A 26,862-nucleotide genomic window follows, 5' to 3' on the forward strand; every position below is an offset into this window, starting at 1 on the left:
TATTTCATCATGAAATTCACTCGGAGTGCCCTACAAGATTACTTTGGGAACTTTCCCTTACGGATATAAAAACACGCTCAAACTATGCCATAAAAACGACTGTGCAAAAAACACAAACTAAACTGTGGTATGTGGCCACTGAAAGCGGGAATACTACCCAACCGAGTCAGAGTAAAACCACAAATGGGAGAATCAACGCAGGGATGCGTCCGCAAAGAGGAGGCGCGTCAACGACGAAGTGTATGCTCAGAAATGAGAAACATAGCTGAGCGAGAGAAGAGGGTTAGAAACCCCGCAGGGCTCGCTTTGACCCACTTTGACCCCCCGTGATAATGTAGCAGCATATATATCCTAAGTTGGTTAATAACACAGTGCGTTTGAAACACTCATATTATGCTCTACTGCCACCGCACTTCATATTGGATCAATCCGCGAACACATACAGTCCACAGTTTAACTTACGTTTTCTCCCTTATTGATCTCCTTATAGTAATGACTTCCAACATTTGTTACTCTCTTTATTATATTTAGCCTGGTTCTGTTCATTTCTCCGTAAATTTTGTATTTCGGCGCCACCATCTGCGGCAGTTAACCCATTATATATATTGCACAGTTCTCTTCGATATGCACTCATTTTTTTAACTCTAGTATAGCACTTACGACACTTTAACACATATAAACATGAAATACTGGTTTCCTGCATAGTGAAAAATTCCGCCGCCAGTGGAATTTCTTATTCTACACAATCCTCTATAATATGCACTCACTCGTTTTAACCGTAAAATTGCCATTTTATGTCATACTATTCTTAATCAGTGCCCAGTCTTTAGCCATCTGTACCAATAATAATAATAATAATAAAGTAAATAAATATTGCGATAAATCATAGAAGACAAGTGCTGTTATGCTATTTTCAGAACAGATAAAAGTGCAGATTTATTGTATGGACCATAATGACTAACTAATAACTAATTCTTTGGCCTGTGCAACCTGGAGGTTCAATGCTGCGTTCACAATAGCTGTCCATTGGCTTCTATACTTATCCAACTGGATCCAGTTTCTACTTTGCATTCCTATTTCTGCTTGATCCATCTTAATATTGCCCTCCCATTTGCGCCTAGGACTTCCTAATGATCGTTTTCCTATTGGGTTTTAGGTTAAAACTTTGAGAACATTACTACTTTCTTCCATTCTAACTATGTAAGCTGCCTACCTGCCCCTCCATAACTTGATTACCCGAACAATGTTTGGTACACAGTATAAATTAAACAGTTCCTCATTATGAAGTTTCCGCCTTTCGCCATTTCCGTTCCTCTTAGATCAGAATATTCTCAAGTACTTTCAGCCTGCTTTCTTCCCTCAGAGTAGGCGACCATATGGTACGATAGGCGTGATTATCGGTTTATTCGGGGCCGTATTGGCTTAGTAATAGAGTGTTCACCCCTGGTGCATGGGTCAGTCCCACCTCGCGCCAAGTGAACTTTGTGGTGGACAAACGCCATGTGCGTGGGTTTCCTCGGGGTTCTCCCGTTTCCTCCCATGTTCTTCAATCTTATCATTTCATTGTTTTATAAATTTTAAGCTTCAAAATCCTCGACAGAATTCACGACTACAAAAGATTCTGAACTGAATAACACGAATTCCCTGCTTTCAGCCGAGATTTAATTTCTTCGTGAATATGGTTTTGTTGTGTTAATATTGATCCTAGTATTATTTGATATTTCAACGCGTCCATAATTTGCATTATTAGAATCCGGACGATCTTTCATGTATTTACTTTTCTCTATATTTACAGTAAGCGTTTATAAGACCTCTACATTTCTTTCTATTGTTCTCCTATCATTCCCTATTAAATTTACATAATCAGCATACACAACTACTTGGTGAATACCATTCAGCTCTAAGGCCCTGGTTGCTGGCTTTGATTTTCTTTATAGCGTACTCCAGAACAACGTTCAATAACAGTGACGACAACGAATCTCCTTGTTTCAGGCCATTCTCGACCTAAAAGTTCGTGGACAAGAATTTTCCTACTCGGGCTTTACTTTGGGATTCATTTAAACATAGCCTATCTTAATTAATCTAACTAGATTTTTTTTCGTATTCTAAATTCTGAAGAATTTTATACGATTTTTTCCCTCCTAACAGAGTCCTAGGTTTTCTTAAAATCAATGAATAAATTAATTGATGTACCAGGTTACCGGTATTGTATTTCCATTTCTTTCCGAGTATTTGTCAAATGGTAAATATCGTGTCGATAGTTGATCTCGTGTTAATAATCTCCAATAATTTAATCTTCGTATGGAGTCATTCGTGCCAATAGAATGTTTGAGAGGATTTTGTAGAATGTTGCCAGAAGAGAAATGCTTCGGATAGTTATTACAATCAGTTTTGTCTCCTTTCTTGTGAATGGAACGATGATTCCACTCTTGTGGCCAGGAACAGATTAAGGCTTTTGGGGCCGTGGAGCCGACTATTACAAGGGGTCCCTATGTTACGAATCATTCCAACGTTATTAATACGATGATGTTGATGCCATTTTTAATTGAAGATAAGAATGCTGATGCTGTATTAGATTCTGCTTCGCAGATATCAATAATTAAAGATGATTTAGTTCCACCTAAGGCAAAGATATTGAATATCGACATACGAATAAAAGGGATTACTCACAATTCTCTTTTGGTAAACAAGATAGCAATTCTACGCCTCAAATGTAATGGGAGAATATTTCATGTTTGTCAAATGTTCAGTAATTTTTTCCAAGACAAGTTGTTAGAGAATGGGTTTTTAGTATCTTAGAGAGCCCAAATTGGCTTCAATAGGAACGTTTTATTCTTAAGGAAATTTGGAAAACCTTCTAGATTTGCTCTAAGTAATGACATATATTTTAAAGGAATTGACACCACAAGGTAATAATTTAGTTTGTAATAGAGGTCCAAAATAGCTCACTCCGTCACAAAATGAGTAATTATCGCGAAGACGCTGGTGGAAGAAGACTTAACTAGCAATACTACGAGCGTAGTGAATGGAAAGAAAATATAGCATGGGTCTGAAGCCTTTAATATAATAAGTTGATCGATATATTTTACTATTAAAGAGAGGGATTTTAGGGGCCCCCTGAGCCTGGGCTCCATTGGCTCCGCCCTTATTCCGCTCCTGCTTGTGGCAAGTCCTCCTTGTTCCAGATAAAGGGAATAAGTTTGTGTATTTTGTTCCATAATTTTTTCCTCCAGCTAAAACTAACTCAGCCGGAATTTCGTCTACTCCGGAGATGTGTGTTTCTTTAATTTTTAATGGCGATCTCTGCATCTGTTCGGTTAGGTTCTGGAATATACGGTTCTGCGGTGTGTATTTCCCTTTCTCCACGCATATTAGTTTTTTGGCTGCGTGTTAAGCAAATCGTCAAAGAAGTCTTTTCATCTATTCAAGATGCTGTCTGTATGAGTGATAATTGTTCCGTCAGCTTTCTTTAATATATAAGTACGAGGTTGATAGCCTTTCTTAAATTCGTTGATGGCTCTAATAAAATTTTAATATTATCTTCAATCTCATTAATTTTAATTTTGAAAAATAGTGTTTCTTAAAGTTTTGGAAGTTTCCTACCTGATGTCAACGAAATTTTTTGTAGTTATTTCGCTCAGATTTTGTAGCCAACGCAATTTCTCCTGTTTTTTCCTTCTCTGCTAGTTTTGTGCAGAGAATAGAAAACCATGATTTGTTCCGACATATTTTCACATGCTCCAATTTTTCTTTTGCCGAAATTTTAATGTTATCCGTAACTTCAACCCAATATCCTCAGGACTAGTACACTCCGAACCTTCTAAAACAGAGAATCTATTCGACATTTTATTTTGATATTTTCCTCTCCTCTGATTTCTTTAAATTAAATCTTACTGTTTTCAGGTATTGAATATTTGCTTTATTCAACAATAATCTCTTTCTCTTATTATCGATGCTACCAGGTAGTGATCAGTGTTACAGTCAAGTTCTCAGAACGACTGAACATTAGTTATGCTAGACTGTCTCTTCTGACTACTAAAATGTGAACAGTTCATTGCTTATATACTTCTTTTTCAGTAAATCTACTGTGAAATGCGGACTTGTATTTATCGGTGCAGATTCACTTTAGAAGGGCTTCAGGGCGGTCCCGGGTTTGATTCCCGGTGGGGACAATCGGTCGAAAAAGTATAAAAAGCTTTTTCAGCTCAGCCATCCTGAATGAGGTTTTCCTGGATTTTCGTCATACCAGATAAATGCCGTGGTGGCATCTAACATATAGGTCCCAGGACGCTTCCTCCCTTCCCTTTCTCCAGATAAGTGTGCTCGCCTAGAGACGTCATCCCTCATACGTGACGGGCTAATGTGACCGTAGATGCCGAAAGCCCAGAAATCTAAATCCTGGAAGGGCATTATAAAAACTATTGTGCAAAAATCAGAAACCAACCTATGCTAAATTGCCATTAGAAAGTACAAATGCTGTCTAACCTAATCAGGGCACGAGTGCAGCAGAGGACTTCGCCTGCAGCGAGCACGTACGTTAGCGATAGTGGGTATGCACATAAGCCAGGGTGACGTACATGTTAGATTATGTATTTATACGTTATTATGGACGTTACAGGCAATATTCCGATATGTTGTTCTGCTTACACATTGGTACTCTAAAATAAAATGACACACACAAGTTAGGTAATTTCATAAATATATAGATCACTTAACTCTCGGACCTCCTGTGCTTGCATATCGTGATCACTAGGCTTCGGATTTTTAGGTCCCAAAAGATTCAAATTAGGATTTTAAAAAGTGCATTTCAGGATTTTATAGGTTTTTAAAGACACCGTTTAGGATTTTTAGCGTTATATTACTGAAAACGGAATATTACTACACTTTAAACACTTTGTTAGCTATCTCATACTTAAATGGTAATCTTAATTTAGTAAGCTTTATGCTAACCAGTCTTCTGCGTAATAAAAATAATAAAACTCTTCTTACCTTGGACTTTTTTTGATAGCTGAAATATAGTTTAACATATGTATGGCCTGTCGTACTATAGTAGTAGTAGTAGTAGTATTTTTGTCAGTTTTCTTATATTTGAAATTTTATACAACACCACAAATAACACTTCACTTTTCTAACGATACACTGAGGAAATACGAATGTTCAAATATTGTTTTTCCGGCACTTTTCATGTTTTCTATAGCGCAAAAAGTGGTCACTTCACTCTCTGTAATGGCACTGAACAACAAAATATTTGGCAAGATTTTCTGTTGTGAACTTTTTCCTGTCGTCTGACAAAATTCTCTTGAATGCAGAAAAACTGCGTTCCACATCACACGATGTAAGAGGCGCATATTTCATACTGGCTAATTCTTCGGGATTTCATAGCAAGTTTTCTTGGACATTGTTTCCACGAAGAATTTGGCCCACTAGTTGTATCTGTGTGAAATGAGGACTGCGTTTCAAAACCGCCTCCAACTTGTCCGCAATTTTTGTTCCAACTTCCCCAGGTACTTTTTTCTCTTTCACTTCTTGAAGAATTTGAAGAGTTTCTGTTAGTGGAAGAGACTTCTTCTCCAATTCAGTGATGGCTTGAGGCAGATGAGAAAAGTTGGCTTTAATGTAACTTAGTTGTTGTACAGCAAACTGTGACTTCAGTGCTTTTTTTTGCAGACGTGATTGAAGCGGCTTCAATCTCGTGGAGCGAATCGATGACCTGAACAGTGCTTTCAAAATTATCTGCATAGTACAGTGCTGGAATGGTACCTTCAAGTAGGCCTATTTAAACTCAAGGGAAGGTACCATTCCTTCATTTGCCTGGTATGACTGGGGGGAAAGGAAAACATAGATAGGATGGTCGGTGACGGAAACGCACGACTTCCCGAATGCCAAACCAACACTCTATCAACAAAAATAACTCGCCAAGGCCCATTTTTCTTAAATCTCTTTCCTTTGTTGTTTAAAATTCTCATTGTAAAATGGGCTTCCTAGCTATATATGAACAATCCTAATTGTTTAAAAACATTAAAAAATAAAATTCTTAAAATAATAATTTATTAAACTCACCTGCTTGTCACATGCTTGGTGAAAGATGACTTTGCCATCAGTTGTGAAGTTGTTGTCCGATATTATCCATTCTCGAATTAAAGCACTTTTGGATGATTTTTGTTTCGGTATGATCTTTCCTTTTCAATTCCAATCTTCATTGTTAAGAGAACTCGTACAAATTTGATATGATCCAAATGCAATCCCAATAAACACACTTCCTTCTCCTTTCTTACAAGGTTAGAACACTGATACAATGTCCATTGCTGACAGGGAGAAGAGGTCAACACCATCAGCTTGAACTTTCTGTCGAATGACCGCGCACCTGTTGTTGCTAAAAATAAACTTGCTGCCCCGCTTATTCACAATCGCAGCCGCAGATTACAAAGAAACATGCTGTGTGAAGGAATCCTTGTTATTGTATTGTTGAAAACTGGTTGACTACGTGTTTGAAAGTATTTTTCAAGTTAAAAATAACTATAAAGAATCATTCAGTACGTTATAGGTTCTAAAAGCTAATTTAGGATTTTTTAGGTCCTAACTCCCCAATTAGGACATTTTAGGTCCTATAAAACTAATATAGTTCTACTTATAGCAACTTGAAATGTAAAGAAAATACGATTTTTTTGCATTCACTGTACAGGAATAAAATAGGTTCGAACCTAAGAATCCGGAGCCTAGTGATCACATTACATTCAGATACTTTTCATTAAACATTTTTGTGTACTGTGTTAATGGCTAGCTTATGGACTAATCTCTGCTTAGCAGGTTACACTTTGATTAATGTATTTGTACATAGATACGAGTGGTGGGCACAAAAACCGGTTTTTGAAAATTTTTCAAAATCGGTTTTCATTGAAACTGGTTATCAGTTTTCTCCAAAAGCGGTTCGGTTTTCGCCAAGACCGGTTCAGTTTTTCATCGAAACCGGTTTCAGTTTTCCAAAACTGGTTCTATTTCTGACCAGAATAGTGTTTCGTTGTTCTCTGGAAACCGATTCCGTTTCCACAGAAAAGTTTAATGTGTTTTCCAAAACATTTTTCAGTGAAACCTGTTTCGCTGAAAATCGAACCGTTTTTTTTGAAAAACCCGAAACCGGTTTCTGTGAAATACCTAACCGTTTTCTAAGAAAACCGAAATGTTTTTTTGGATTTCGTTTTTTTTTATAAAGCGGTTTCCGGTTTTAATAAAACCGGTTTTGCCCATTCTAGTAGATACACGTCTCACAGGTAAGAACACAACATATTTCGATTATTTACATACTGGTTTATTAAAATTATATTACAAATGAATTCTGTAAATTCTAGAAATATCAGGTCCAGACAAAGTAAAGGAACCATTTTTGAAGTTACTTTTAATAGTGAAATAATTTTCTCAATATCATTTGTACTTACTAGTGGTACTTTCCTGTGCAGGAGTAGATATTGTAAGTTACATATTACAGCTAATCTAAGAATATTGAAAGTTAACTCCTATGTGGCATTTCGTCAAGTGTACAAGGTGAAGATTAGTTATTTTGCGCACCTGCGTAAACGCATTTCGACATCGGTACATACAATTATCCCAGCATTGTTGCATCGTGTGTTAACAAGGTTCCTACTGGTCACGGAAGTCAGGGAAAATGGTACAGGTCAGGGAAGCTCAGAAAAAAAGACTGAAAATCAGGGAAATTTTATAAAATATATTTTTCGAACATTAATTATACACCAATAATTACAGTATGGAACGTTGCTCAGATTTTTATGGGAGGTAAGCACGTATGAGAAATTTATTACTATTTCTGTCTGTAGAATAAATTTTCTCATATATAAATATTCACCGTTATTTATTCCTTATTTATGTGAGCGTCATCCAACACCTCTTATGAAAGTCAGAGAATTTCCTGTCAAAAGTCAGGGAAACAGATTTCTCCTGATCAGTAAGAACCCTTGTTAAGGTGCACCGCAGAGAGATGGCAACTCTGCTTGGATATGGAAGACGATCGTATGGAACTGATATGATTTCGCGTTAACTTTCGATGTCTTTTATGATATTATAAACACTTCATTTAATTTGAAGTACTCCTTTCAAGAAATGATTTAGGGACTCGTCGGGCACACTGTAGATACCTACATTACAGCTGAAAAACTTCTTTTTCGATATTGATGTAGAAAAGTGGATTTTTTTTTCATTAACCTAAATGAACCCCTAAATGACCATGAACCATTTATAGTAGAAGACTGTGAAATGGCGGGGAAAGTGTACAAAGATGAACATTTCCCAATAGACCCGGACTCAACATTTTGATTGAAAAGTCACTAAGTACATTTGTGCTTTTAGCAAGTCTCGTAATATAGCTAATAATATAGGCTATTTACTTTTTCCAAAATATGAAGGACTGTAAATGTTTTAAATAAATAGAGTCCTAAGGGTTTTAAGGACTGTTTGTGAGTTTTCGTAGTGAATTTGTAATTATTTGCATGTGTAAAATTAAATAAATAGGGCCTATTCCATCTCGAGACAGGCAGAGGGTGCCCAATGATTCTCTCAGATTTTCATGAAATTTAAATATGTTATACTAGGTATAAAAATAAGGGACCCATATTTTTGCATTTTGCTCAAAAAAATTTTTGACCAAGTTATGCCCACTTGAAATTTTGGGTCAAATCTCCCGCGCTTTTGGGGTCAAGATTTTTAAATATATCTCGAGAACTGTTCAAGATATTTTCATTCTGTTTTCTTTCTCTGAAAGCTCTCTGAAAGCTTTACAAAATGAGACTAAATTCAATGCTGTAAGTTATATACATACTGAGCTACTATTGCTGAAAGGAAAAAATAGTATATCTCAAAAACCCCACCCTTAAAAAAACTCAAATTTTCAGGATAGATTCAACTAGATCCCAACATGCTTCTGTATAAATTTCAGAGAGAGTAAATGCTTGGTTCAGATGTTAGGACACATTTATTAATTGTGGTTATGCCGGAGAAATTATACATATTTCGTTTTTCAGATTCACTACAAATTAGCTCTGTACATGAAAGCATTTTGAATGTCAGATTCTTCTTCTTGTGTTATACCGTGAAGTCTTCCTGACTGTCCTAAAGGATGTGGTGGTGACAGAATCTTGAGAATATTTTCCACTGGTATTTCGCACTCATGAGCTCGCTGTCTTTTCCCCTCTAGAAATTTATAGCCTTTGGCCGGTCCATGGGGCAGCATGAAATGCACAAGCACTTCCTGAAGTTCAAAATAAACTTGTTTAGCCTTAGCAACCCACCAATTATCATCATAAATCACAGCCAAAAATGAGCCAACTTTGATGTCTTGAATTTTACGTGAAACAACACTTGCCGTAACTGCATAAATTTCCTCTTTCTCATGTTCTGCTGTGCGTGCAGTGTACACATTCTTGTCACATACATACCACAAATGACTTTTCTGTATGTTTTTACAGCCCGTACACTGGTCCACTGAGCAATTTTTTCATCACGAAATTTTTGAACTTCTGTGGATGCAAGATGGATAATGGTGATGGCTTTCGTATATGTTGCAACAGCGGCAGCAAATTCTGTTGCATTTTGAAAGCATTCCAAATGCTCTGATGTCAGGTTGTGCTTCGTTGCAATATGCTTTACTGTTCCGCCTATTCCATCACAGGCAGATTTTCCGTGACCTGTTGCTGAATACAGCCATTTTTTATTTTCGAAATTTAAGTTTGTGAGTTCATGAAGTTGATAACGATTTTTAAAATGGCTCGCTGCCCCATCCGATATCATTGTGAAAGTTTTAATGTCAGCTAAATTTTCAGTGCAGGAGATGATGATCTTTGTTGCCAGCAAAGCATGAGCCGAATCATGGGTAAGGTCATCACTAACAACTGCATAACTTCTAGTGTTGTTGTTGGCACGGTAAGAAACTCCTGTAAATATAGTGACCTGGTCATTTCTCCAATGATAGCTTTGAATCTCATCTTTCATTATGGCCGTCCAATTTTCAGCGAAATCTACATGGAGCACCAGATGATGAGAGTCTTCTTTAACTACCATCTTCTCTGTGGCTATGGCTTTTCTTTGTACTTCTTTGATGTGAAGATGAGTCACTGCCTTCAGAGTCCATGTTGCTACTTCTTCAGTGAAAACATGTACTTCTGTTGACTTCTTCACTAGATTTCCTGTTTCCCACACTGCAAATGAAATTTCTTCGTCATCTTCTTCTTTTTCCACTAATCCTGAATTGATTCCTTCCTTTCCCGGACAATCTGCGCATTCTCCATAGAGGCAAGATTCACGTGGAGGGGAGCACAGCACCAGATTTTGCAACTGTTGCCTGATTTCAGTTTTGTCGTTAGATAGCGATGTGCTGAAACTTTTTAACGCTGCACAACAGAGTTCAAAGTTTGCACAATATATGCAAACGCATACTTCTCTTGGTGGATGGAGAATAACCCATTTCGGGCGAAGTGTGTAAAACTTTGACACGCCAATTTTTACATTCGGATGGTCTTCTGTGAACTTGTGGTAAATCTCTTTAACTGTTCTTGTTAAGAAGCGCTTAACTTTTTGAATACGCTCACCATTTTCTCTCACTGTTATAACGTTCTTAGCATTGGAGCTCTGAAGAGAGCAATCAACATCGTCACTAAGGTAATAACTTTTTGCAAGTGCCACAGTTTCTGGAGGTAATGGGTGACCTAAATATGGATCAGGAATATGGTATACTCCATGCATTCGTTGTATTCTTCAGGATCTGTCTATTAAGTGCTTTGTCACGTGGGGAAACCGGGACAGCAATTCCGTCTTCGTTATCTTGTTGGGTACAATTGTCATCAACCGTACTTTTTCATTGTAAGAGCGGCATCCTTCAAAGGCAGCATTAATCTTCTTATGCCACTGTTCGCAGTTAACACACACTACACGCTGAGCACTTAAATTTTGTTCATGGACAGGGACATCATAAATTTCTGCCAACTTAGAGTTTGTTTTTGCTTCAAATTCTGTTATCAGTTGCTTTCGTTTTCTGGTCACATAAGCTCCTCTTCTTTCAGGTTTTACAACAGTAGGTGTCCTCAGTGGTGTCACATTCATTTCAAGGCTGGAAATTGTCGTGTTCATAGCTTGCATCACTTCTTCAGTTTCGTTAAATGTTGCGTCCTCATCAAGTACATTGAATTCAGGATCACTTTCTTCTGTAGAAATATTTGCTGTGCTTGCACTTACAAAGGAAACATACTCTGTTGGTTTGGAGACGTCAGAACTCACTTCAAACATGTTGGAATACCGGCGATAACAGTTGAAACAAACCAAAGTCTCACTGGATATATCATCACGTTTAAATAAGTTTTTCAATAGAAAGGACATATCTTCCAGTTTCACAAATCTACATGTTGTGCTTTTGTACACTACATTTTTATGTTTATATTGAAAATCTGGGCACTTATATCTTTCACCAGAAAACACAGATTTTCCACTCTTTTTCCCCATAACTTTTAGAATGATGTACACAGAACTTTACCGAAATGATACAAAAATAACCCTCAGTAAGTAAGTATTCAACCCTCAGTACACAACTCATAACGTACATTCCAATTTCCACCTGAGTTTATAAAATTGAATGAAGCACATCTTCTGATTGGCTGGGAGTTGCGACTTTTGAGCCACACTTCGAAATGCCCTCATTTAAAGAAGAAAGAAGACGAGTTTATTATTATGATATCATCCTGAAACATAAATAATAAAATAAAATTAATTTGTATGTAGATAATTGTTAAAGAGTAGCAAAGATAATTTGTTACTTTTGTCGTATATTAACGATTATAATAGTGCAGTTCCTCCAAAAATTTCATAACACGAATATTGCTTGAACAGCTCAGTTCAATTCACTGCAGAATAGTAGTACTTTTTACCACGGATAACGTAAGCTAATTTCACCTTACGTGAAGTCAGTAATACCTAGGTACATAAATAAAATAAAACTATTCTTCTCTGTGACTGCTCAATTCTCGAGAAAATTGAACAGTGTTGTACAACCAAGGCGGTAACATCTGAACCAAGCATTTACTCTTTCTGAAATTTATACAGAAGCATTTTGGGATCTTGTTGAATCTATCCTGAAAATTTGAATTTTTTTAAGGGTGGGGTTTTTGAGATATACTGACCCAAAAATGGGTCTATTTTTTCCTTTCAGCAATAATAGCTCAGTATGTATATAACTTACAGCATTGAATTTAGTCTCATTTTGTAGAGCTTTCAGAGAAAGAAAACAGAATGAAAATATCTTGAACAGTTCTCGAGATATATGTATTTAAAAATCTTGACCCCAAAAGCGCGGGAGATTTGACCCAAAATTTCAAGTGAGCATAACTTGGTCAAAAAAATTTTTTGAGCAAAACGCAAAAATATGGGTCCCTTATTTTTGTACCTAGTATAACATATTTAAATTTCATGAAAATATGAGAGAATCACTGGACAGATTTTTTTAAAATTTGCCTGAGTTGAAATGGAATAGGCCATAGAATAAAAATAACAGTCGTTTTTACTGTCTGGGTTTTTTATTCGTAATTTCTTTATAAATAGAGATAGAAAACATTTAAAAATACCATTTCAAATAGTTAAAACAGGATTATGTCATGATTGTCTAAAAGTCAGTGCAACTTAAATACATACAGTAGAAACTAGGAGACTTTGTCGTGCCGATAATTCTCCCAGGATTGGAGCAATTCTAGCAGTTGCGAGATTTAAAAAACAAATCTCGAATTTCCCTTACACGGATTTGAGATTTTTTTTTTTAATTCATGCAAATAATACAACAATGACGGAATTATTATGGTATTTGTCAAAATGAAAACAAAGTATGTTATTTTGGGACATAAGCAGTTAAGATGTACGTTTACCTGCTAATGTCCCAATAAAGTTTGATTGGATTGACTGACATGTTAGTGAGAACTTTCCGGTTTATATATATATATATATATATATATATATATATATATATATATATATATATATAAGTGTAGGCGACAAAGTTTTACTTTTAATACTATTGCTAATTGATGTTTTATTGATTTTTAGTGTTGTTGAATAGTATTTTTATGGCTTAGATAGGAGTTTCTAGTTTGTAAAAGCATACATTGTATAAAATGAAAAATCAGCCTGTAAACTGGTATAAAAGAAGGAATGTAGCTTTGAGGAAATATGACACTCGCATACTGACGATATACCTAATGGCACGGTTATAGGAATGAAGGTAGAGCTTAAGTACTACAATATTCAGTGCCACAAAGACACTCCTACTTTAGCAATCTCGTATTGGTAATCGCAGTCTTTTCATGGAGATGAATTGCATGACACAAAAGTATGTTTTGTTATAAACCTGGAAACGGCTCGTCTTTGTATATCGATGAATGAGACTAAACGCGAAGACCAATGAATTCACTACTTTTCCAGTAGGACAAGATAATATCCTCATTCTTAACCATCTAGAATGGGGATAGATAGTAATTGAGTGTGCTACTTCTCATAGGATAGGTTGAGTTCAGAGTTAGTGTTGCAAACTCGGCTGTTCATCTCTGAAAGGTTAAGGTTTTGGTCTGCTAGTTATGGGTGACTATACTAAAGACCGAATGAATGAAACTAGAAAGTCTTTAGTTTATGTACTACGGAAGAGATAGTACTGAAATGTGGGAAAATACTACCTTTTGGTGTCTCAAATATAAAATTTCGACGTGTGCAGAAAAATGTCAGTTACGTTATTAAGCAATGTTAAAAATGAGAGTACGTTATTCAACATAATGTAACTAGATTAGTTCTTACAGTTTGTTCCATACAAAGGTTTATATGACACGGAAGTTATACAATGCAAACAAACAACTTAATTTACAATACATATGTAGGCATAATTTTTTTTTTTTTTTAGCTAATCAGGACAATCAACACAAGCGGATAAAAGAACAAAAAAAAAAAAAAAAATCTGTGTGCGTGAAATAAACATAAAGATTTTGATAAAGTTAAAATATTGATTTCCATTTTTGCTTTCAACTCCACAATATTAATTTCTTGTCTCAAATTAATAGTAACATAATTTAATTGGCTCGCAGAGAATATTTTTAAGTTCTTAGGTTTCTTGATTTATTATCTTCGAGTTAATCATCATCATATGGAGGTTTTGGTTAGATGGTAACGTGGAGATATGATTGAGCTCTCTTTACCTGTAATATTTATTTTGTAATTATCTGATAAGTTTGTCTTCGGATCAGAAACATGCTGCAGGATAATGAATTGAAGTCAAATGTAATTATATCCTAACAGTCGTTGAATAGAACTTTCTAAAGTATTATTATTTTTTTCTTTTTTAATTAATAATTTCTCTGTTTTTCTCTATTTCTTTCTAGTCAATGTCTTTCGCAAAGCGAAAATTTAGTGATCAAGATCCCGATTATGAAGACGGTAGATTGCAGGAGGTTAAACGACTAAGAACTTTAGAAGAAAATGGTGAGTTCAAATTTCCTTTTTACTGTTGTCGTATTGTCTGTATATATATTAAAATATGACACTCATGCAAATCTGAATAAATTATGGTACCAAATTTAGGTAGTTAAAAGATCTTGGTTTGGCTATGTTTATACGTGAACAAATGATATTACGTTTAATTATTTTCATTTATGGATGATATCTATTATAAATTCTACATTCAATCTATTTATTAGTAGCCTCCTTTATTTACGAAACGAAACCCCGTTTAAGATTGTTTATTGGAGTTCAGCCCTTTTCAGTACCGAAGCTCTGTAAGATATGGACCTGCAGTTTAAGGTAAAATCCGAACTGCCTTAATGCGTTCAGTATTCTACCAAAAATTGAACTTGGTACGCCACGCTAACCACTAGACCTACTGGAAAGGATAAACACCATTTGATTATACTAATGTGCTCCCAAATTCACCTTCATTGTAGTTTGTGTTAAGAATTATGGAAAACATTTTAAGAATGAAATGGATTTACTAGGTTTGTTCCAACATAGCAAACAATACTTCCCTTCACTAATTGTGTTCCGATATTTTTCGGATTCTATCATCTCGAAATTGAAGGGATCAACGCTGATTTCTTGTGTAGATTTTTGAATAATAACGCCCTTGAGCACTTCTGAAAGAATTGACGAGTATTGTAAAGTGGAAATTGATTATCATTACATCTACGTTAACTTAATTGGTAAAAATTATTTGCTAACAGAGTAGCAATTTAAATTTGCAGTAATTCTCTGGATATTGAAGTAGAGACGCAAACACTGGTAATGTATCGAAAACGCTTTTTAATGACACAATGGGGTACATATTAATAATAGAATTCTAAGGCTCTCAGATGGTTCAGGTCAGTGTTCGACTTTTATTACTGAATCGGAAAATACTCTTATGGCAAAAGATGATTTGTATGAAGTATACATTTACGTATGTATCTGTACGCACTGAATTAAAGATCAAAAATTGTTACCTGTATGATGCGTCGTGGAGGTTGAAATAACTGCCATATTTTTTTAAACTTTACTGTTACATTGGCATACAGGATTATTTCTTGAGCTACTGTTTTCCATGCTTTTTCTTGTTGCATAAATGAAAAAGACAACTTCAACACTTACAGGCAAAATTTTATGAGATTTTTAAGTATGTCTATTTCTGAAATGAGATAACTGAACTTGTATGAATGATACTTACATTGAATAAATACGAATAATATACGTTGAGATACGTTGTTTTTGTGAATATGTGAAGACAATGTAGAGCCGAAGAAGAACTAATTTTTTCTCTGTGAAGGACTGAAAATATTTCCATACTGACAATTTTGTTTATGGTTAAAAAAAAAGAAGAAGAAAAAGAAATACTATGTGGACAAGAAAACTTTCAGCTTTTGTTTCTTTAGATTGTCTTTCTTATTTAAATTACTTTTCTAGTTTCAACTTCAGTTTCTGGACACTGAATATGTATCTCTCGATGATGAAGTCGGGTTTAGTTCGTTTTGTAAAGCTTAATCATTTCGATGGTCCTGGCATAGTTGCGCTGCTTTCCTCCAAGTTTCTAATGTGTTCCGCAATTTTGGTGCCGATATTTCTTGTACTTACACCTATATAGGAGTTATTACACTCACACTTCACTTATTATACAAAAAAGTTGTTGTGTGAGAGATTTTTGCATGTTGGTAAGTGGCATCAGGCTGGTGAAAAACAAATATTACGCATATTCAATATTCATTTTAAAAAGTATTTAAAGAAATGAATTCGAGCAATCTTTTCACAGGATCTTGAAGGTTTTACTGAAAAATAGTAAATTAAAGAAATATATAAAAACTTGATGCCCCATTAAGGAAGACATTCCAGGGCACAGTTTTAAGTTTTCTCAACCTAAGTATGATAGCTACTGGAATAAGGATACAGGCTTTGAATATACAGGTCAGCAAATCACAATATTCCGTAAGAACATTCCAGTTTTGTTAGATTTCTTCGACCAATTATGTTTCTTAGTAAAGTGAAACAAATGAGACTTCGAAGCATTGTTTCTTTAATTATTATTAGCCAGTTATATTTAACAGTTAGTGCTCATGAAGAAAGGTATATAGGTACAAGAGAAATTTTATGAAAACCACTTTAAATAAAACAGTTGTGATATTTGAAAGGTAGTCAACAAGATGTAGTTCCACAGACATCGTTACTTTTATGAAAGGATCTATGATGAAAAAGGAAATAATGTTATGCCGAAATGTACACAGTTGGATAATTCTGGTTGCTCTTGGGGTAAATATATTTTAATCAATAGATAAGAGATTATTATTTACACAAAATGATACAAAAGTTCCTATCTCGTTTTAGTTTTGTATACTGTGCTAAAGTTTTTATGTTTTGAAACACCTAACATTATACTGTAATTTCATTGCTTTTACAGCTGCTACTGTTTTCTGTACTTTTGGTTCCAATTTTCTCTGCATCATGTTTTTGTGTGTTCAATGGACCCGTAACTGGCCTTGTAAATTTCTGTACTTGTCTTAGAATCTGTATAGTGACTTCTGAATCACCTAAAAAGTTTTTATTTTCAACATTATACTGGAAGTACTAGTCAGTTTGAAGCTGCATTTTTGAAAGAAATTCGTAAAATTATAAGAAATTACATTGGATATTAAAATAGTTAATACCATATTACGCATTGCTTTTTTAAAAATATTCATTTGTAATTAAAGCTATATGCATCGCGTAAGCAATTTTTAAGCACCGTGTGCAAATGAACCATTCATCTGTTTTTATAGCTTAAATACGACCTATCTCTAGTTTTCTGACGTTAACCTAACAGCTTTCTCATAAGGAAATTGTTTTTGTGTGCTATATTGCTTTCGTTTTCATTTCTAGCGCGCGCTGCAGTATCTCAAAAAATATCGACTATTATTAACCATGAATTCAAGGAAGAATTACAAAGAAAAGAAAAAGAAATAGAAGAGATAGAAAATAGACTGGATTTAGCGCGGAAGCAATTGCATGTTCTGCGATATGTTATAGTTTCTTCATATTACAATAAGAAACCACAGGTAAGTGTCAGTTGTGATTGTTTGTAGGTTAGTAAGTATGTGTATATTATTTAAGATATTTTACACCGAAATATCGGAAAAGACTAATAAATTATTTCAAAGGAAAGTAGAAAGTGATGGCTCGTAAGTCTTTTAAAATCGGCATCTTTGGATTGGAGCAGACTTTCTCCACTAGCAGTATGAACTTAGCGTTTCCTACGAGCAAAGTATAGTAGGACCAATGAAAGACAGTTTAGTAATGTCAACTATCTTTACAAAAATGCTAAATCGTGGAGATCAATCCTCCCAAACTTTTTCCTTCAATTTGGGAAGGTGTTTAAATTATTTATTTCTGTTATATTCTAACATATTGGAGATTTGAATCTAGATCCATAAATGTTACATATTCTTGCAGAGCAGATAAATGAAACGAAATAACCAACTCCTTTTAATTTAAGTAGTGTATATTTCTGTTCCCAACACTTGGCGATTTCACCAACACCTTCAAGAATACATTACCATAGATTTCCGCCATCTGTATGTATACATATCAAAGCCATGATGGTCTTTGTTTTTTAATTTGATAGTGCATAGTTTCATTCAAATTACTTCTTGCTCATATATTTTCATTCTTACCAAATATGTTACTGTCACATTGTTCTTTGTTGTGTTAAAAAATTCATGTAAAGGGACCTTATTGTTTTCTTTGTTATTATTGGTTCCCCATTTTTTTTATAAAGACTGTATTTCCGTGTGTATATATATATAGTCTTTAGAACTTGAAACAAAAACCGACTAAAAATGTATACAGGTTCTTTATTGTTTTACTTATTGTTCCATCCTTTATTATACATTTCCCTTCTTAAACAAAATATATCCTTGCATAAGCAGGGTGTCTGTCGGTCACGAAAGTCAAGAAATTTAGCTTTTGGGTCACGATTTTCTAATCTGTACAAAAAGAAGTGTAGACTGGAAAATTTTGTTCTATAAAACGTCAAAATTCACCACCAAAAATGTCTATGGTTGGCTTTAGACGTTACCAAATCGCAAGCAAAGCACGCTTCTATCACATGCATGAAAATTCGACCCAATTCGCACCTAAATTCGCTCTTGAGAATGTTACTAAATTTTATGGTTTTGGGAAAGAAAAAGTCACGAAATTTCATTTTGAAATTTTAGTAGACATCCTGATAAGGAACTTTTTTCATTACTCTCAATATTCAACATAATTTAAAACTCGAAATTTCTTGCAGAGCTCGAAGATAATGGAAATTAAAACAAAAAGTATAGCATAGTCATCAGGTTCCTTTTCGGCCATTTACTATACTATACAAAGCACAAGTCGTAATTACTAATTCTGTTATTCAAACTTAATTTTCATGAGTTAACATTTAAGTCAACAAATAAACAGATTTGATAGCACAGTACTGATGATAAACTAGTTCCAATTGTAACACAAAGAGTAAAAAAACCGACTGACTGGGACGGGACTCGAACCTAGGAATTGCGGCATACCGTGCTGATGCATTAATGCGGTATGCCAGAGGTTTCGGGTTCGAGTCTCGGTCTAGTCGCTTTTTCACTCTTTGCGGTAGAATTTGCACCTATAGAGAATTTGGTGTGTAAAATAAAAAAAAAATCGTTTTTTTCCCCTTTTCATTAGTATGTATAGTTCCAATTGGCTGATTATTGAATAAAAATTCTAGTCTCATGTCCCACATTTATGCCCTATACACTAAGAGAGACGGATAATTCGTAAAAGTGAATGATTATAAAATATTTAGTGAAATGATCATGTGGGAGGAAAGGCTAGAACCGTGAGAAAACTCACGGATACGATGTTCTGTATTGCAAACGTAGGTGGCTGAGATTAAACTAAACACCCCTCGCACTAGAGGTGAGCGTTTTACCAGTGATCCGCCTTGTTCCCTGATTACTGAATGAGTACGAACGTTTGTGATATGTCATGACGAGCAATATACATAAATATTCTGTTTCAGTCAGTGGAATAATGTAAGGGAAACCAACTTACACTGACGAAACTTAAACAGAGAGCTTAACTCTTGAAACATTTGATTTTATATTTTTTTTTTTTTTTTTTTTTTTTCTTTCTTTCTTTGTGGACCTCAGAAATCTTACAAAACACAGTAGCTTCACGATCGAATCTTTTGCAACTGTACCACAATGTGCCAAACATTACACTCAGAGTGACGAGAGAAAAAATATAAATATGTTCGTATGTTCAGAACACTATTTCGTGTAAGGTTGTTGAAAAGATAAAGTTGAAATAATATAACACGTGTGATGGACATAATCAATTTCTGCTAATATTCCTCTTGATCAAGCTCGGAAAACCCGGGGCAACAGATAGCCATGGCGACTGGAAATATGAGTCTGGCACCTAGATAATTTAAATCCAAAGTCTATAACTCCAAACTACCACGATGACCACAAAAGGAATTTTGTTGTGGAAATATAGTAAAAGACACTATATAATATGAGTTTTTATAGCATTACAATGGTGTTTGGTGATCAGTTGCCAATATATACATAAATAGTAGAAACAATGTAAAGAATGTAATAGGATACGGATTTCTAAAAGGCATTAAGGACTTTTTGGTACAGAAAATGCTATATTTGTAGCTAGATAATAGCATGGAGATTTACTACGATTATAATATGTATGCCGACAGATTTTCATTGTGTACAATTAAGAGTAGGAGAAATGTATAGACAATAGAACATGAATTTTCAAAGCACTGGGAACAAGTTTTTTAAAAGAAAAACTATATTTGTAGCAATAATATGGTGACCTCAATATTCTGAATCTACATGTGATTTATTATTAATTTCAATTGATGTAGTAGTTAAACTTCCAATGTTTTTGATCTAATATAATAACCCTGCTGATATTTGAAATGATGGGATATTAAGATGACTTTTAGTGTATTTTAAACTAGGAAAATAATAGGTCTTATAAAAAGTTATTTTTATGTATAATAAGTATTTTACTTGTTTTGCAACCTTCCTTTCATTATTCCACTAAATTTGTTTGTAATGGACTTCCCTGAAGTTTTCAGTACGGCTCAGAGAGGGGAACCGGTATATGACGCCACGCCAAAATAGTTTGTTTTTTCTGTCTTGACATAAGAACGTGATTTTCGCGTTTGTATCTCCGTAACTAAGAACATTTTTCTGAGATTTTTGGTATGTGCTATATTAAAGACTAATTCTATACAATGCAATCATTAAATGGAAACTTTTGGTCAGAAAGGAAATATCTACTGCGCCCCTTCTCTCGTTAAAAATGAAATTTTAGGAAACGCTGTAGCTTATGTCCACTTGTTTTGAATAAGGAGTTTATATACTAAGTTTCATATCCCTAATATATCTCTAATCTTAAGAGATTTTAAGATCTAATTTTAACAATTGCAACCCCCCACCCTTTTGTCTTTCTACCTTTTTTCTTCACTTGTGGGAAAAATATGAAACAAACGCTGAAACACGTCATTAATTATTTTAAATTAAAAGCCCAAATACCAAATTTAATTTCTGTAACTTCAATGATTTCGAGGTATGGTTCGAGATATGACCATCTCATTATAGCACGTGTAACCCCACCCATTTTTCTTCCCGCCTTTTTTATTTCTTCCCTTTAGCAGAAATGTCAAAAACCGATGAAACACGTGTTTAATAATTTTAAATGATAAGTCCATATTTCAAATTTCATATTTCTATTCTTCAACTAATTTATTTGTGTAAAAATGGAAGTGATTATGTTTGTGACTTCATAACTCTTGAATTACCTGATCGATCTCAATCAAATTTCCAACCATAAATGAGGTTCAGGTCTGGGATGGTTTTTATCATTTCACTTTGACAGTGCAACGTAGGGGAAGGAAAGAGAGGGAGATATTTAAAAGTGATCGAAAATGGCCGATATTAGTATCGAATCCATAGTTTTCTGGGTCACTAAGATGAACAGTGACACTTCCGATGCACTTGAAATCCAAATTCAGCCTTTTATGTCCAAAATGAAACGTATTCTCCTCGTGCAAAGAACGGGTATTCCGTTAGTCATTCCAGTTACACTTCTTTTTGGTTACTTGTATTTTCCAGATATTTTCCTACACTGAAAAATACAATTCATTAATTAAATAATTTTATACATATATTATTAAATATTCGTGATTGCGTTCATTTATTATAAGAAACTAAAGTGTGTTTTCTTCTATTAATAAGTTAGTTTTAATTAACACCTCGTAAAGAACTTAACATTCATAACATAACAAAATAGTAATACTTTCAAAGGGAACAAGAGTAGGGTAGTGGGTAGAAGATTCTGATTAATAAAGATCGTCCCTACTTGACAAAAGTTGAGAAACATTGGTTTCTCGAGCCGTTGAGTGTCACTTATTATTCAATTAATTATCTAATTGGATTAATGTAAACATAGCAGGTTGTATTTTTCTAAAATATAATCTTAAAATGTAAAAGAGAATTAAGTACAGCCTTAAATGTTTTATTACCATTATAAATATTTCATTAACTTAGGATGGAAAGAAAGCGTCTTGTGAACAACAGACGATTCATCCTGCTGTGAAGAAATTTATCGGCAAACATCCCAGGCATCATTCAAACGGAACATTGCAAGAAAATGACGTGTCTTCTGTAGGAAGCACTCTCACGTCTAATAACTGTTCCAATAAGAAAGCACATGGAAACTCAGTGGAATCTTGTAATGAAGCAAACCGAACTGAAGAAGCGAGTGTTTCAAAAGTTCCTCGATATATCCCTCCAAACCCAAAACCTGGAGCTATACTCCAAAGTAGTCCGCCAAGAAGTGTAAGGCACAAAGTAAAGAAAAGGTAAGAACTGTTCAGTTTGGTGTAATTTGTGTTCTTATTCTAAAATCATTATGTGATACTGTCGTTTCCGTATAATAGTGCAAAACGTAATCGACTGTAATAGTTAAGGTTAATAGAGGTTATGCAGTTGATATTGATTTTAGAATTTCGTACACTGAACTTAGAATGACTAGCTTGTAGCTTAAGGAACCCGAGGTTTCAGTCCTGCAGAAACAAAATCTCTGTCGAATTACCATATTTACTCGTACATAAGCGCCCTCCCCATCCTTCTCCTTTTTTTTTTTTTTTTTTCTCCTTCCTTCCTTCCTTTCTTTCTTTCTCCAAGATGTAGGGTTGAAGTTCTTGAGACGCACTTATAACTGCATAATACGTTTTTGGACAAATTGTAAAATTACTGGTAGATGCTTTTTAAATGTAAGATTGTTTTACTGTTTCCGACTTCTAACTTAATACATTAATGTACAAAGCCCATAATAACAGTAGCATTACACATGAATACAAATGTATAAACATTACGGTTAACAATAACCACACTTTATTTACACCTTTTGTGCATTTATTGACACGCGATAACCAACTGTATGATTTATTATTATAAACCAAACCATTCATTATTATAAACTAAACCAAACCATTTGGGGAACGACGCGATTTGTGAGCCTGAGCCGCTTCACGCCATCTGTTAGCGACTGGTGGAACTACGTCCAGCCTAACAATGAACGCGCCCTATCGCTAACTGGCGAATCGGGAGCTTTCTAGACCTAGTAGCTGTCACGTCTTTTATTCACTAATTATAATTTCGTTGCATTTAAGTTAAACATAGCACAAAATTGATAGAGGTACTTCCGATGACTTAATGTCGAAGGATGCTTCTAACAAGTCAGTGAGTGATTTTGCAGCCAATGAGGCGCTGGTTTGGTGGCTATGTAAATTTTCTGTGATAATCGTGATAATCGTTTGTATCAACATAATAAATGCATTCTCAAATCTGATACAAAGTTCTAGAGAGCCACTTGTATTCGAGTGAATATGGTATATCCTGTGTTAAGCGAATTTCAGGATTGGCAAAAACCGTGTTTTTTTAAAAAGAACTTTTTGTTTAAACCAGGTTTTTTCGGTTTAAATGATTTTGCTCGATGTATTTATATTACCAGTACATATGGACAGAAATAAGTTTGTTTTGTCTTGGTGTTATTACGTAACAACGAGGTTATGCTGGAAGGAGTCACATAAGCTTAAAGTGGATTCCAAACTTCTTCTCGGCTTACATCCGAGAGAAATTGTCCTCCATTTGGATTCGACACCGAGACTAATTGGTCACAAATACGATGAGTCTGCCGACTCACTCACGAAGCACTCCTGATAAAAAATATATTGTACTGATCTTTACATACTTGTAATATAATCGTTAAGATTCATTTCAGAAAGGCAAAAAGATAAGCAGTTACACAAGTGAAACCATTATATGTAAATCGGGAAACTCCCAGCTTAGTCATTGGGAAAATCCCGTTATTGCTTGGCATGTAAAATTTTAAGATAAATGTATCAATCAGTACGTTAAAACAGAGGGATTAAATTACAAATTTAATATGTAGATATCATTCAATATAAAACTGAAAGTCCAGTCCAAGGTAATGTTGGAAGCTACATAGGCAGTCGATGAATTTTGCCAATTTATATCAATTTATTTAAACAACCTTGGTTTTTATTTTATTTTTTAATTATAAAACAGGCATTCAGGCAAGCAGAAATATGCAATTTGGTGTTCTTTCGTATGTTTAGGCTTAACATTCTTATGTAATATAGAGGTTACCAACGATAAGACTTTCGCTTCAAGTGACACCCGAACCGCTACTTGGTTTACACTTGAAAGAAAGGTTGTGGTTCGACCGAGAATTGAAAATGGGACGCCTTGATTAAATGGTGAAAAGGAGGTAAAACTAATGCAGATGGTTTGATATGTGAAAACGTCATCATGAAGTTCACACGATTTAAAGCATTTTTCGTTCTTTTTTTTAAGTTGTTGTTTTTGGAAAAACCAGCTGGTTTAAACCAGCCAACCCTGGCGAATTCAGTCATGATCATCGTGGTTACCCGCCTTCCGACGACTCTTGTATGATATCTTTATCTACTCTACGAGAGCTGCTGGAAAAGTTTCTGTAAACTGCTATATCAGTGACGCTAGTGTTTTGATATTATAAAATTCGTAGACCTTCCTATGGCTTTGATTGTTTTTGTAAGCCTATTCGTGTATTTTTCACAGTAGTTCGAAGAAGTATCTCAGAACCTGCTGTTCGGAATGCGTCAACAGCTCCTTCTGGGAACACAAATTGTTCACAATGCGTCTTATTTTTCATATGTGCGAACAAAATGAAGTCATTAGATGTTAAAGCAGCTGAGTACGGACATTGGATTATTAATTCGACATTTTACTGAAAGAAATCAAGTTCAGGGTACTGAGGGGAACAGGTATTGTGGTGGTGAAGACTAATGTGACGATTTGAGTTTGTTTTACGTAATTCAGTGATTACTTGTTTTACGTAATTCAGTGATTACTTGTTTTACGTAGGGGGGCGCGGAGGCTCAGTGGTAGAGCGTTCACCTCCGATGCTTGGGGTCCCTGGTTCGATCCCAGCTCGCGCCGAGTGGACTTTGTGGTGGACAAACACCGTGCTCGTGGGTTTTCTCGGGGTTCTCCCGTTTCCTCCTACTTTCTTCATTTCACCATTTCATTCATTTCTCATTATCACCGTCTCCTTTAGCCTAACCGGCATAACCGTGGGACGTTAAACTTAAAGATTTCATTTTGTTTTACGTAATTCAGTTTTGTCTTCGAATAAATAAATTATTGTCCGTCACTCAACATTTACAATTCTTCGGTCCTCTAAAGTTAAAGTTGCCACATGTCTGGGGCAACCAAAGAAACAAGCAATCATTTACGTGGAAGCACTCCTCGAACGAACAACTATTATTGATTTCAGCTTACTTTGAAACACTCTAATAGTGGATTGCCCTTTAGTTTCGGATTCGTATAATAGATCCAACTTTCGTCCCCTGTAACGATGTAGGTCACCAAATTTGACTTGACTCGGTTGATTTTTTGAGCATCTCTTTACATCAATTGATACAAGCTGTTTTTGAGCGTCAGTCGAGTATGAAATCCAACAACTTGAATGTTTCTGTACGTTCAGGTGACCATGTAAAATCGTATATATTGCATTCGTGTCAATGTATAAGGATGTCCGAATCTCACGATATGTGAAATGCCCATCATTCTCAATCATTTGACTCACATCATCAACATTACTGGCAGTAACAGACGTGGATGGATGACCTACACGAAAGTCACTGAAATATGTGCAACCACATTGGAATTCAGAAAACCAATTGTACATAATGCTTCATCCCCAAATGCTAAATGAAGTCATCAGATGCATTGTTTCGGTGTTAAAATACATTTCAAATAGAAAATCATTGCCCGAAATGGTCACAAAAAGTTTCCATTTTACACATAGAACTACTACTTCAAACAACTGTGAAAAATAAGCGAATCAGTTTAAACAAACAATGAATGATAATTTTAACATAGAAAGGCCTATTCCTCCGAATTCTATAATAGAGGAACACTAGTGCTACTGTAAATAGTAGTTCGCAGGAACTTTTCTAGCAGCCCTTGGACCAAAAGTATTTTCTTTTTCTACAAGTTTTTCAATTAAAATTTCTGTTCCTTATAGATAAGATCCTGTTCCTGATAAACATATGCTCAGGAAACAGACTGGGTAGCGTAGTGATTAACCCATCAGTATGGTAAGCCGGAGACCTGCGTTTGAATCTCGGTCAAGTGATACATTTTTCTCTCTTTGTATGCTCTACGTACGTTAAAGTCGTCGTCGTGTAAAGAAAATCAAAGTCCTTAAAGATATTTTTTCAACTTCAATAAGAGGTAAAACTCTTATGCAGAAAAATCTGGCAAATAATGTAGGTGCTGCAGCAAATCGTGCCCCACGTCATTTTGGCTATTGCAAAACTACCAGTATGCAGAGACAAATATTGTCATAATTTAAAATTAGTTTCTTTTTGATTAACCTTGCCTTTTGACCGTTCTGTAATTGGTCCAAAATCTTTGTACTATTGAGACTTAGTGGTTTTATCAGATGGAAAGTAGCCAATGGGAAAGATAGCTTTTGCATCTCAAGAAACTGTATCCAGGATCTTTCCGGTAGACTTTGTACAAATGGCCTTCGGGAAGTTGGAGAATCAGAATATTTTCATTGTTTTGACAACAGTTCTTTTATGAATTCGGTAGCATCTTCTTTAATAATTGGACAGGTACGCCGAAGATAACAAGAATAGTCCACTGTATTACCAATAAATAGTAATATTATTATTTTAAATTCAGAGCAGTACTCTTGGCATCTTCGATTCTTTTACCACTGTTACTT

At 34.9% G+C, this 26,862-nt stretch overlaps 1 protein-coding gene across 1 annotated transcript in view; it reads left to right on the forward strand.

The window, feature by feature from the left end:
• Nucleotides 1-26,862, forward strand: part of D12 (YEATS domain containing 2 homolog D12) — a 77,342-nt gene that overhangs the window by 850 nt on the left and 49,630 nt on the right. Inside the window, exons 2-4 of the mRNA XM_081735826.1 lie at nt 14,406-14,505; nt 17,398-17,573; nt 22,107-22,420. Of these exons, the coding sequence (XP_081591952.1) occupies nt 14,409-14,505; nt 17,398-17,573; nt 22,107-22,420 (587 nt within the window). The 5' untranslated portion in view covers nt 14,406-14,408. The remainder of the gene's footprint in view (nt 1-14,405; nt 14,506-17,397; nt 17,574-22,106; nt 22,421-26,862) is intronic.

The sequence above is a fragment of the Thermobia domestica genome, chromosome 13, assembly GCF_964235325.1.
Source record: "Thermobia domestica chromosome 13, izTheDome1.hap1.1, whole genome shotgun sequence".
Lineage (NCBI taxonomy): Eukaryota > Metazoa > Arthropoda > Insecta > Zygentoma > Lepismatidae > Thermobia > Thermobia domestica.